At 42.6% G+C, this 14,338-nt stretch overlaps 1 protein-coding gene across 1 annotated transcript; it reads right to left on the reverse strand.

Moving 5' to 3' along the window:
* Nucleotides 1-694: 694 nt before the first annotated feature.
* Nucleotides 695-13,985, reverse strand: LOC106562227 (guanine nucleotide-binding protein G(o) subunit alpha-like). The gene is made up of 8 exons (XM_014126953.2): nt 13,549-13,985; nt 13,344-13,386; nt 6,098-6,239; nt 5,637-5,797; nt 4,952-5,080; nt 4,701-4,830; nt 4,453-4,606; nt 695-4,285 (listed from the first exon to the last, which is right to left on the reverse strand). The coding sequence occupies exons 1-8, from the start codon at nt 13,664-13,666 to the stop codon at nt 4,098-4,100; spliced, it is 1,065 nt and encodes a 354-aa protein (XP_013982428.1). The 5' UTR covers nt 13,667-13,985; the 3' UTR covers nt 695-4,097.
* Between the last annotated feature and the right edge of the window lie 353 nt (nt 13,986-14,338).

The following is a 14,338-nucleotide window of genomic DNA, read 5'->3' on the forward strand; positions in this document are numbered from 1 at the left end:
TCTCTGGCAGAGAGGATCTCAATGATCTCGCCTATGTTTTCTGACACTGAAATGACCCAGTAATGAACATCGCATCCATCAAACTAACAGAACCAGGTCAGACGGCTGATCTAGACTCATCATTCAATATATAAATAACACATTTTAATTGATGACAGTCTAATCTAGAAGATCGACCACTATCTTAGAAAATGGAATTCTGTTGATAGCTGCTACTTTCCAATATTTCCTGACATGATGTTCCATACATATGTAGATGGCAAAGTCTTAGGGCTAGATTCAATGCGATCTGCCCTTTTTGGCCATGCACCCTTTAAAGGAAATGTTTCCGTTTTCGTGGAGACCGTAAACGCTGCATACGTCGGCTCAATCGGAAATTATCCTTAAACGTCAATGGCGCTATAACGCAGATCGGATTGAATCTAGGCCTTATGCTCTCATGAGGCATATAAGACCTGTTTTCAGTCTGAAATCTACCCCTGGACACTTCTGGTAGATCTGAGAGGATTAGACATGTAGGCAGTATGGAGGAAAGTCCACCGATCCAACCATAAGAGTCAATGGAGCTTTTACCATATTGCACCCATCCGATCATTTCAGATCAATGAGAATATGAGAAGAGCTTGGGGGTTGATTTCAAACAAAGCACTGGGAGAAAGACAGACGTGAAAAAGATACTCAATATGGCCGTGGGAATAGTTAGGAAAAGTGTGGCTTTAATGTAAACACAACATTCGATTGGCTCAGCACAAACATTCCACATGAGAGAGCAACCAATAAACTACGGAGGAGGAAGGGGTGCAGAACAAAAGCATTCACAGTAAAAAAAAAAAGAAATCTGGTATAATCATATATATATACAGTACGGTGTTTAAGGTGAAAATGGAAAGGGGGATTGAGAGAAATGAGGAACGACACGTGATAGAGGGATAGGATGCATCTTCAGGTGAATGAGTGGAGAGCAGTACTTTTCCTCTGTGAAAAGAGAGAACGTGACAGCCGGGGTTTGACTGTGGCCTGCTCAGGGTTAAGAGGTCAGGGGTTAGGGTTAACCCAAACTCCCCACTGAGAGACTGCTGCTGAATTCCAACTCTACCCCTGCCGCATGTCTGTAGATCTAAAAAAATGTGTGTGTGTGTGTGTGTGTGTGTGTGTGTGTGTGTGTGTGTGTGTGTGTGTGTGTGTGTGTGTGTGTGTGTGTGTGTGTGTGTGTGTGTGTGTGTGTGTGTGTGTGTGTGTGTGTGTGTGTGTGTGTGTGTGTGTGTGTGTGTGTGTGTGTGTGTGTGTGTGTGTGTGTGTGTGTGTGTGTGTGTGTGTGTGTGTGTGTGTGTGTGTGTGTGTGTGTCTCAAAAATACCACTCACTCTATCAGAAGAGAAGGTGACGCAATTACCATATTACCTAACTCATTCATGTCCTTGTACTATATTATCAAATGTGGCACTGAACAAATTCTATTTGGTGTAAATGCATTACATTTGGTGATAACATAGTTAGTACAAGTGTCTAGACATGCCACGTTGACGTTTTAAGATTGTCATTATCTATCATACCTCCAAAGTTGGGATTTTAAGACAATAAAAATCATTAAAATGACTTCAGCATATGTATTTTGAAATACAATGCAGAATGATATAGTTTAAAAGCATAAAGTATTGTTCTGTGACCCGTTTAAGCCCAAATATACAAAATAGATGATTCAACTCGTTGTTTGTGAACTACAGCCGTTTCTGTGTCGTACCATATTTAGTCTTTGGACACATGGGGTTATTGTATTTTACACATTACATGAATCATGTCATATGAATACATGTTCAAATGATCAGATCTTAATAACTTTTGGTATATAGATTGTCCAGACCAATATAAATATGAAAACAATATTGAAAGAAATCCACTCACTTTCTCACACACACACCTCTAGAGTACATGCAGTATTTCCAAATCCAATGGAGACTGCAGAGAGAAACACTTTACAAATGGTGTGCATTGATGTCTGTGGTGTGTGTATACACACGCGTGTGCTTGTGAGAGAGGGAGAGAAAGAGGGCGAATGCTGTAGCAGGCCTCACTCGCCATTGACTTACATTGGATTTGCTTATGCTGTATAATATACTCTAGGAGTGTGTGTGGATTTCTTTAGATATTGTTTTTATATATAATGGTCGAGACAATTATTAAAATTTGAACATGTTCTGAGAATCAGATAAAAAAATCTCATCAAATGACTCCATTAAATTTGCTTGTGAGATAGAGAGGGTGTGGATTTCTTTAGATATTGTTTTTATATTTATATATTGGTCCAGACAATCTATATAGCAAAAATGATTAAGATGTGAACATGTTTAAGATCTGAGAAAGAGGGACAATGCTGTAAAATCACTCACTCTCCAGTCTCTATTGACTTGCATTTGATGGGCTTATACTGCATGCACTCTAGGAGTGTGTGTGTGGATTTCTTTAGGTATTGTTTAAACGCTTTGGCCGATGTAAAAAAAATCTTCAGATTTGTCCATCAATAAACTCAAAGAACATGTGTACTAAAGAATATTATACATTTCCGTTATGGACATGAAAAGGTTAAACCAATCAAATCCTTTCAAATCTACAGGAATGCCTAGAGGGGGTAGTATGGATGGATTTGGAATTCAGCATGCTTGCTCACAAGGGTCATCCTGAGCTAAGCACTGTGTGGCTTATCTAATCTACAAATTACCTCAACTTCCAAATAACTGAGCATTCACATATTCATGTTTTATTACATAAAGAGCACCTAGGAAGACCCTTTTGAACAAGCAGAGAGACTGGTCAGTGGTCTGTGGCTGTCCTCTCCTAAAACTACAAATCTGTAAGGACTAGTGAGTGAAAACAACACGGTGGAAACCTATCCAGTCCTTTCATCTCAGTGATAAGTGAGAGGAGACCAGGAGACAACCATATGATACATCACTGACCAGTGGACTTGAGTGTGCAAGTCTAAAATGATAACCTATTCCCCATACTATTTACTACTTTTGAAGAAGTAGTACACTACATGGGAGGTGACATTTGAGACGGTCCATCAGAGCAGCTCTAGACCCTCTGAGACCGAGACAGGAAGTGGTGTTCCACCGGTCTGACAGGACAGGAAATAAATATGTGGCACGGGATTCTAGGAGGTAGGAGGAAGCATGGAGGGCATGAGGTTGAAATAAAATCCATAGATAATTTGATGATAATAAAGCGTTTGTGTCCCTTCAATTGCATTATATTGTAAAGATAGTGTGAAAGTGATCAATGATCTCTAATTCTATTCCCCTATCTGTCATGCTCAGAAGGTTGGCACTGATATCACACTTTCCCGACACAGATATATCATTGGCTGACAGGCATTTCATCACACTGCAGGAGGCCAATGGCAGAGCCTGCCACACAAACAGAACCGCCCCCCCTTCTGGATGTTTGAAAGAGAGAGGAATAAAACAGAGCAGAAGGAGCTCATGTAGAGCAGCCCTGTGTGAGTCCAACAGAGAGGGGGGTTCTATCCAATGCTGGACAGAACCCCCACTACGCGCCCCAGCCACCAGTACCTCCCCTATTACATCATCACCTAGAGCACAACATCACCTCTGCAAACGGAGCACCAAGGGGTACGTTCACTGTGGCTCAATGTTCTGGATGTTGCAGATAGAGATGTAATGTATAGAACTGACACAAATCTCTATCACAAGGAAAAGAGGACCTTCTCCGCTCTATGCATAACATTTCTGTCTAATTTGTTGCGAAACATGGCACGAAAACAGAATATACCCCTTGGACCGCCCCTTTTCCGATATACATCTTACAGTTGTTCATACAATCAACAAAACATGAAAGACATTCAATAGGAAACACATGTTGATAACAAATAAACAAAAGAGGGGTGGTGGAATTCTGAAATTAAAAAAAGGAATAGAGGAACAGAACATGGCAAAGAATCCGTCGTGGTGTCTGGCGGCAGCTCTTTGGGTCCCTTTGGACGTGTAGATTTACATAATTATGCTTTTTAATATCATCAAAATTATTATTATTATTAACCACCTCACACCCTCCAATGCAACCTCTGTGCAGGGCTAGGCCTCAGTATAAGCCACACCCCCTCAGGTTGTTGGCGATGATGATGTCAGTGACTGCGTCAAACACTACCTGGATGTTTCCTGTGTCAGTGGCACAGGTCAGGTGACAGTAGATCTCCTTGTTGGGCGAACGGCTCTTACTCTCAAATTGCACCTGAATGTATGCGGTAGCATCATCATAAGTGTTAGCACCTATGGGGGGATTGGGAGGAAAGGTGGGTGAGGGTGAGAGAGAGGAGAAAGAAGAGTGGGAGAGGAAGAGAGATACAGCGCCAGAGAGTGAGAGAGACTTACGACCATCTGTTCTGCATGTGTGTCTGTCTGAGTTTGTGTATATGCGGACCGGAGGGAAGTCTTACCTGTATATTCAGGGAAACAGATACTCAGTGGTGACTTCTTAATCTTCTCCTCGAACAGATCCTTCTTGTTGAGGAAGAGGATGATGGAGGTGTCGATGAAGAACTTGTTGTTACAGATAGAGTCAAAGAGCATGAGGGACTCGTGCATGCGATTCTGCAGAAGAAAAAAAATAAGACAGATGAGATGCATGTTTAAGAATATGTGTGGTGTGTTTGTGAGTAGTATGAAGTGTGTGTGAAGTACTTACAGTTGTTTCGTCCTCATGCAGAACCTGATCATAGCCACTTAACGCCACACAGAAGATAATGGCCGTCACATCCTCAAAGCAGTGGATCCACTTCTTTCTCTCTGACCTCTGACCTCCAACATCAAACAGCCTGAAAGAAACATAAGAGTTATAAACGCGCCATAACATACACCACCAATATGCTACAAACAAATATACTGGACTGGTTGTGTACTGTATGTGTAAATCTATGTGTGTGTGGTGGGTGTAACCTAAAGTGCAGGTTTTTGAAGGTGAAATGGGTCTCCACGATCCCAGTGGTCTTGACTCGGGTTCTCAGGATGTCCTGCTCGGTGGGCTGGTAGTCAGCAGCACCAATACGGTCTAAACTGTCCAGGTAGCTAATGAGAGAAAGAAGGAAGGAGAGGGGAGGGGGGGTAGAGCTTCAGTAATACACTCTTAGAAAAAAAGGTGCCATCTAGAACCTAAAAGGGTTCTTCGGCTGTCCTCATAGGAAAACCCTTTGAAGAACCCTTTCTGGTTGCAGGTAAAACCCTTTTGGTTGCAAGTAGAACCCTTTCCACAGAGGGCTCTACATGGAACCCAAAAGGGCTCTATCTGGAACCAAAAAGGGTTGTATCTAGAACCAAAAAGGGTTCTCCTATGCGGACAGCCGAAGAGGCCTTTTGGAACCCTTTTTTCTAAGAGTGTAGAGCTACAAAAATACAGTGCGAAGACTAACCTTTGCACTGTAAAGACTAACCAACGCAGTCACTTCAAAGACTAACCTTTGCACTGTGTTACTGTTCACGAACAGGCAGCTAAATGGACTCAAATTCCAATATGTTATGTAACTGGAACTTTCTCACAAATCTTCCATTGTCGTCAATGCATGAATTATGCTTAATTTAAAGTTTCATGCATTCCGATATGCTTGGTCCCTTAGTGTGTACTCACTAGGCAGCGGAGTCATTGAGCTGGTACTCCCTGGCCCTATTGAAACACTCCTGGGTCCCGGCATCGGCCCACAGACGCTTCATAGCTGTCAGCAGCTCTGCTGAGTAGGGCTCTGTGTCCTCCATACGAGTGACCACATCACACACCAGCTTAGCATCCGCCTGGACACACACATAAGATATTATGTACAGAAGATATGACCATGCATCACCACACACACACACATGCACGCACGCACGCACACACACGCACACACACACACACAAACAAAAACACATGCATAGATTTATTAAGACACATATGAGCTGAAGACTGTATAGCTGAATACCTGGATGTGTACCACCATACCCCACTGGAAACATTGAGGTCTGCTTTGCAGTGCACTTTGAAGTAAGGTTTTGAAAGGGCCATTGGTTGTACACTATGATGAACTCTACCCGGTGCAGGGAGCATGTACCCACCTTTCTGTCCTTGTCTGCGTACTCGATGCCCAGAGAGTCCATAGCTCGGAGGACGGCAGCCAAACTCTGGATGGTGTTGCTGTAGACCACAGGCTTATACTGCTTCACATCATCCCCAGAAAAGCCATCCTCATGGATAATCCTGCACACACACACACACACACACACACACACACACACACACACACACACACACACACACACACACACACACACACACACACACACACACACACACACACACACACACACACACACACACACACACACACACATCAGAACACATACAAAATAACACACACACACACGTACTGTACGTAGGCTAAGTGTGCGTGCATGAGCGCACACACACAAACATTCACACTTCAGTGAACCCACATTTCAGCAGACGCTTTAGTGTATGTGCATCTGTACGCGCGTTCATGTGACCAAGAACAGGGTTGTCTCTGAGCGTCAAGCAGTGCCTGCTCCTTTGCACACACCCAAATACACTCAGCACATCAATGGGTGCCACCCACCTTCTCTTTTCTTCTCTCTTTCACACACAAACACTCACTCACACCTCAGCAGCATCAGTAGCAGCCAATATAGCCACTTTAGGTTACACATTTGTAATGACAAAGGTGGTCTGTACATTTAAACCCTCAACAACATTGACGTGAAACGTTTCGATATTGAGGATCAGATTATAAATCCATTACACCAGCCTAGTCTGGAATACACTTCAGAAATTGGGGCGGCAGGTAGCCTAGTGGTTAGAGTGTTGGACTACTAACCAAAGGTTGCAAGATCCCCGAGCTGACAAGGTAAAAATCTGTCATTCTGCCCCTGAACAAGGCAGTTAACCCACTGTTCCTAGGTCATCATTCTAAATAAGAATTTGTTCTTAACTGACTTGCCGAGTTAAATGAATAAAAATAAGTATACCATTGACTTCAAAAGGTGCATAATCCATAGGTATGAAGATCTTATTCTTATAAGGTGGTTCACACATTATGCAACACATTTTTAAAATTACTTCTCAGACAGAGTTCAGTCTGTCAAATCAGAGGGCCTGTTGTCCGGACCTCTGGCAGTCTCTATGGGGGTACCACAGGGTTCAATTCTCGGGACGACTCTTTTCTCTGTATATATTAACAATGACGCTCTTGCTGCGGGTGATTCCCTGATCCACCTCTATGCAGACGACACCATTCTGTATACATCTGTCCCTTCTTTGGACACTGTGTTAACTAACCTCCAAACGAGCTTCAATGCCATACAACTCTCCTTCCGTGGACTCCAATTGCTCTTAAACGCTAGTAAAACCAAATGCATGCTTTTCAACCATTTGCTGCCCGCACCTGCCTGCCCGACTAGCATCACTACGCTGGACGGTTCTGACTTAGAATATGTGAACAACTACAAATACCTAGGTGTCTGGTTAGACTGTAAACACTCCTTCCAGACTCATATTAAACATCTCCAATCCAAAATTAAATCTAGAATCGTCTTCCTATTTCGCAACAAAGCCTCCTTCACTCACGCCGCCAAACATACCCTCGTAAAACTGACTATCCTACCGATCCTCGACTTCGACGATGTAATTTACAAAATAGCTTCCAATACTCTACTCAGCAAACTGGATGCAGTCTATCACAGTGCCATCCGTTTTGTTACCAAATCACCTTATACCACCCATCACTGCGACCTGTATGCTCTAGTCGGCTGGCCCTCGCTACATATTCGTTGCCAGACCCACTGGCTCCAGGTCATCTATAAGTCTATGCTAGGTAAAGCTCCGCCTTATCTCAGCTCACTGGTCACGATAACAACACCCACCCATAGCACGCGCTCCAGCAGTTATATCTCACTAGTCATCCCCAAAGCCAACACCTCCTTTGGCCGCCTTTCCTTCCAGTTCTCTGCTGCCAATGACTGGAACGATTTTCAAAAATAGCTGAAGCTGGAGACTTATATTTCCCTCACTAACTTTAAACATCAGCTATCTGAGCAGCTAACTGATCGCTGCAGCTGTACATAGCCCGTCTGTAAATAGCCCACCCAATCTACCTACCTCATCCCCATATTGTTTTTATTTACTTTTCTGCTCTTTTGCACACCAATTTTTCTACTTGCACATCATCATCTGCTTATCTATCACTCCAGTGTTAATTTGCTAAATTGTAATTACTCCGCTACTATGGCCTATTTATTCTTACCTCCTCACGCCATTTGCACACACTGTATATAGACTTTCTTTTTTCTATTGTGTTATTGACTGTACGCTTGTTTATTTCATGTGTAACTCTGTGTTGTTGTTTGTGTTGCACTGCTTTGCTTTATCTTGGCCAGGTCGTAGTTGTAAATGAGAACTTGTTCTCAACTAGCCTACCTGGTTAAATAAAGGTGAAATAAAAAAAAATTCAAAAACATTTAAATTACCTTTTCTTAGATTTCTTTTTTTTCACAGATGTTCAAGCTGCATAGCCTTCCTCATTATGTGCCTCTTAATGTGTGCGTACCACTTTGCCAGTCTGTACTAGTACACTATGATCAAGTTCTATTAAAACATACTTGCTTTTTAATAATTAAGGTGTTGGTTTTTAATAATACAGATTACTGTATACCATTATCAATTTACCTTGCTACATACAAACACAAACACACACACACACACACTTTTTTCTAATTTGGCACACAGAAACAAGAGTCCATGATTAACTTGGCCAAAGAAATGCCCCGATTGGCCTATAGATGACGCTGTTATAAGCAGTCTCACTTAAACCCTCATATCCACTGCCCGTTTGACCTAGACACTTGAAACTTTGCATGTAAGTGTCTTTCCGCAAGCTGAACAAATTTGCCACATGGACACATGAGGTCCTTCAGGATAGATTTTCCTCCATCTTGGAAATTTGTGAAATTTGTGTTTCCTTAGTTTGAGAAAACCTAAAGGATTGGTTAAGTAATGGCTGAGTTATTGATAAATCCACTTCACTATGGCCTATCAGTTTGAAACATTAACTTCTTATGGATGGTGGCAGTATTGAGTCGCTTGGATGACTGACGTGCCCAGAGTAAACTGCCTCCTACTCACTCCCAGAAACTAAGATAGGCATATTAGTAGTAGATTTGGATAGAAAACACTCTGAAGTTTCTAAAACTGTTTGAATGATGTCTGTGAGTATAACAGAACTCATATGGCAGGCAAAAACCTGAGAAAAAATCCAACCAGGAAATGATTTGTAGTTCTTCTATCTAATCCCTGTTCAAACTACAGTGTCTGTGGGGTCATTTTGCACTTCCTAAGGCTTCCATTGGCTGTCAACAGCCATTAGAAACGTGTTTCATGTGTCTCCTGTTACTGGGCAGACAATAGGAGCTCAGTCTATCAGTGGACTGCCTGGGACCAGTGAGTTGTTTACTGCGCGGGCACGTTTGGCGCGCTGCTCATTCTTTTTCTTCTGTAATGAATACGCTATTGTCCGGTTGGAATATTATCAACGTTTTATGTTAAAAAGACCCTAAGGATTGATTGTAAACATCGTTTGACATGTTTCTACGAACGGTAATGGAACTATTTGACTTTTTGTCTCTTATTTTACACTCACGCGTTATGCCTTTGGATAGTGATCTGTACGCACGAACAAAACTGAGGTATTTGGACATAAATATGGAGTATTTCGAACAAAATAAAATTTCTTGTGGAAGTAGGAGTCCTGGTAGTGCATTCCGACCAAGATCAGCAAAGGTAAGGGAATATTTATAATACTAATTCTGAGTTTAGTTGACTCCAGAACTTTGCTGGTATCTGTATAGCTTGCTTTGATGGTTGAGCTCTGTACTCAGAATATTGACAAATGAGATTTCGCCGAAAAGCTATTTTAAAATCTGACACAGCGGTTGCATTAAGGAGTAGTATATCTATAATTCTTTCAATAACTGTTCTAAATTTTATCAACGTTTATGATGAGTATTTTTGTAAATTGATGTGCTCATTCACCGGAAGTTTTGGTGGGAATACATTTTCTGAACATCACGCGCCAATGTAGAATGGGGTTTATGGATATAAATATGAACTTTATCAAACAAAACATACATGTATTTTTTAACATTGAGTCCTGGGAGTGTCATCTGATGAAGATCATCGAAGGTTAGTAATTAATTTTAGCTGACTTTCTGGTTTTTGTAATGCCTCTGCTTGCTTGGAAAATGGCTGTGTGGTTTTTCTAGTTTAGGTGCTGTCCTAACATAATCTAATGTTTTGCTTTCGCCGTAAAGCCTTTTTGAATCGGACACTGTGGTTAGATTAAGGAGAATCTTTAAAATGGTGTATAATACTTGTATGTTTTGTGAAATTTTAATTATGAGATTTTTGTTGTTTTGAATTTGCCGCCGTGCACTTTCACTGGCTGTCGTCATATCGATCCCGCTAACGGGATTCAAGCCATAAGAAGTTTTAACATGATGAACCATGTTAAGTTTGGCATCGATATCTTAAAAAAAAAAAAAAATTCACTATGTAACGCTAATGCTTAAAATAATCACAAAAAAAATCTTCTTCTCATGGACTAAAAGTCAGATTCACTCCAAATATGGTCTTTGGACTCATCACAATAGTCCCTAACAAGTTTGAGAAAATAACATTGATGAATTCAAAGATGGCCACATGTAAAAGCATATTAGCACATAGGCTAAAATGCTAAAATATTCTAAAAATACTTCAAACATCTTCTACTTATGAACCCAAGGACCAAATGACAACAAAATTGGAATGTAGGGACATAGTACTTGCTTTAACTTAGTTTGAGAAAAGATCAAAAGATGGCTGAGTTATTGACAAATCAAGAATCTGTTTTTATTTGTGTATTTAAACCACTGTAAATCCACTCTGATCTTGTGTCCTTTCTGTCATCCTGAGAACCCCGTTCATTGCTGGTCGCAGCTATACTACATGGCCAAAAATATGTGGACATCACTTAAAATTTGTGGATTCAGCTATTTCAGTCACACCCATTGCTGACAGGTGTATAAAATCGAACACACAGCCATGCAATCTCCATAGACAAAGATTGGCAATAGATTGGCCCGTATTGAAGAGCTCAGTGACTTTCTATGGGGCACCGTCATAGGATGACACCTTTCCAACAAGTCAGTTTCGTCAAATTTCCTCTACCCTGGTCAACTGTAAGTGCTGTTATTGTGAAGTGGCAACGTCTAGGAGCAACAACGGCTCAGCAGCGAAGTGGTAGGCCACACAACCTCACAGAATGGGACCACCGAGTGCTGAAGCACGTAATGCGTAAAAATCGTCTGTCCTCGGCTGCAACACTCACTACTAAGTACCAAACTGCCTCTGGAAGCAACGTCAGCACAATAACTGTTTGATGGGAGCTTCATGAAATTGGTTTTCATGGCCGAGTAGCCGCACACAAGCCTAAGATCACCATGTGCAATGCCAAGCGTTGGCTGGAGTGGTGTAAAGCTCACCACCATTGGACTCTGGAGCAGTGGAAACGCGTTCTCTGGAGAGATGTATCACTCTTCACCATTTGGCAGTCTGAAGGACGACTCTGGGTTTGGAGGATGCCAGGATAACGCTACCTGCCCCAATGCAGAGTGCCAACTGTAAAGTTTGGTGGAGGAGGAATAATGGTCTGGGGCTGTTTTTCATGGTTCGGGCTAGGCCCCTTAGTACCAGTGAAGGGAAATCTTAACGCTACAGCATACAATGACATTCTAGACAATTCTGTGGTTCCAACTTTGTGGCAACAGTTTGGGGAAGGTATTTTCCTGTTTCAGCGTGCACAAACCTAGGTCCATACATAAATGGTTTGTTGAGATCAGTATGGAAGAACTTTGACTGGCCTGCACAGAGCCCTGACCTCAACCCGATCGAACACCTTTGGGATGAATTGGAATGCCGACTGCGAGCCAGGCCTAATCGCCCAACATCAGTGCCCAACCTCACTAATGCTCTTGTGGCTGAATGGAAGCAAGTCCCATCAGCAATGTTCCAACATCTAGCGGAAAGCCTCCCAGAAAAGTGGAGGCAGTTATAGCAGCAAAGGGGACCAACTCCATATAATGCCTATGATTTATTTTTGAATGAGATATGTATTATTATTATTATTATTATTAATACACTCCTTTGTAAAACATGATAGGGTATCTCAAGGGGTTTATCATGTCAATACAATTCTGGCAAATAAACGTATGGATGTAAGCACATCCAGACACACACCATTATCAATATACATACATACAAAACTACACAAAGGCACACACATGTGTACACACACAAGGAGCCAATGCTATCTCAGCTCCAGGATCAGTTTTCCCTTTCCTGATCTCGGCATTATATAATATAACCAATGTAACATATGTAGTTCACAACAGAAGCCTCTCCTGAGCGATGCTTTTGGGTAACTGTCTGTACCGCTAGGGAGAACCCCCAGGATAATTAAATATGGAGAGAGTGCTAGAATGGAAGGAAACAGAGTGGAGTAGAGGGAGTAGTGTGTGTGATGGAAAAAGCAGGGTGTGTGTGGGGCAGATGAGACTGAGCTGAGGTACAGTGAATGCACTGAACCCAACGTTTTTGAAATTGTAGATTTTTGAGAGGATGTCTGCATAGCAACAGTCATGTTTTATTATGTGCATGAAAATATTATAAAATGTGCTTTTCTGGTTGGGCCCTGGATGCAGAGGTCTTCTTTAAAGAAGAAATCTAGTAACAGGGTTTAGAAAAAGAACAGTGATTTAGATGAGAGAGTGGTTTAGATGAGAAAGGGAAAGGTTTAGATGAGGTTTTAGATGCCATATTTTCTGAGTAAATCCGCTTTATAGGCAAAGTACTCTCAGCGATATCAGGCACTTAAAGCCAGTAAGATTAAAGCAGAGATATTTGCTAATGGAACTGTAGTGTAGTGACCTCACTAATACACACATAGACACACATTGGCTGCACACAAACACACACTCACAAACACCGATGTATTCGCCATCCCTCTTTATCGATAGATGCATGAAAAACCTCAGGGTAAATTTCAGCACCATGTCAGTGGACAGCACCCCTGCGGCCTGCTACTGACCGTGAGCACCGCCTCCAATTACCGTCTACAGGAGGTGCTCGAATCACCGGCAGAGGTACGGCCTCTCAGGAAACATGGCGGAGCTAGCGGCTCAGCCTCACTATGGGCAGGGGAGGCGCAATCTCAGGCCTCGTCAAAGACGCCTATTTCAGAAAAAAAACAGCACTTACTTCATCTGTTTGACGATGGTGCTTTTGCCCGATTCTCCTCCCCCTAAAGGGAATAGAGAGCAGAGTGAGAGTCGGTTGTCTTTAGGGGGACATGACATCAGGACCACGGAGAGCGCCTGCCGCCCCGGCCCGGCTCTCTGCAATCTACATCAACATCAACCGAACCGTGCAGAATGGGCAGCCCCCGTTATAAACGGTGTCTTACCAAGCAGTAGCAGTTTCACTTCCTTTGCGGCAGTGACTCCATCATCCTTCAGGTTTTTCTCGATGGCTTTGCTCCTGTCCAGAGCAGCGCGCTCCTCAGCGCTGAGTGTACATCCCATGTCTAGAGCCGAATGAACAATCCCTTCTCCTCTATTCCGCCCTGTCCCTCGCCGACTCAATATGTGTGTTTGTCTCTCTCTCTCGATCGTTCAGTCTGCTACAGCATGAGGCCCGGATTGAGGGCAAATAAAGCCGGGTCAGAACAGGGTTTTTTCTCCGTGCCTCTATGGATTGCGCTCCGTCCCTCTTGGAGCGGGGGTGGGGTCGTTGTGTTCGAGCCTCGGGGCTGGGGGTCTCTATAGGGCGGCACTGATGACAGCGAGCGCGAGCGATCTCATCGTTCAATCTCTTCACAATAACCGACGGAGAGAGGAGGGGAAGGGGAGGCAGTGTGCGCGAGACTCACCTAGCGGAGACAATCTCGTTGACGTCAGAGCCAAGGCAGGCGCTAATCGTCCGATGCGACCACATTCAAACGGGGATTTTAAAGACACATTTTGCTTCGTGGAATAATTTCGCTGAATATACAATGTATAATAGGCCTTTTTATTACATAAAAGGCGTGGTCTCGCACGATACTGGAAGTGGGCTATTCTTGTCTTCCGTGTCCTTATAAATAGACTGTATAATCCACTAAGAGTGGGTAAACATTAGCCTATAACTTTAGCCTTTTTATATTTGACATTTTAGTCATTTAGCAGACACTCTTACCCAGAGCGATTTACAGGAGC

The sequence above is a fragment of the Salmo salar genome, chromosome ssa11 (genome assembly GCF_905237065.1).
Source record: "Salmo salar chromosome ssa11, Ssal_v3.1, whole genome shotgun sequence".
NCBI lineage: Eukaryota > Metazoa > Chordata > Actinopteri > Salmoniformes > Salmonidae > Salmo > Salmo salar.

Bases quoted from the DNA above. Each gene is read 5' to 3' on its own strand.
- LOC106562227 (XM_014126953.2), bottom strand. From the start codon at position 13,666: ATGGGATGTACACTCAGCGCTGAGGAGCGCGCTGCTCTGGACAGGAGC. The intron at 5,798-6,097 runs GTGGGTACATGC...GTGTGTGTCCAG, and splicing joins ACGCAGACAAGGACAGAAAG to GCGGATGCTAAGCTGGTGTG. The intron at 4,286-4,452 runs GTAAGACTTCCC...ATCCCCCCATAG, and splicing joins CTGTTTCCCTGAATATACAG to GTGCTAACACTTATGATGAT.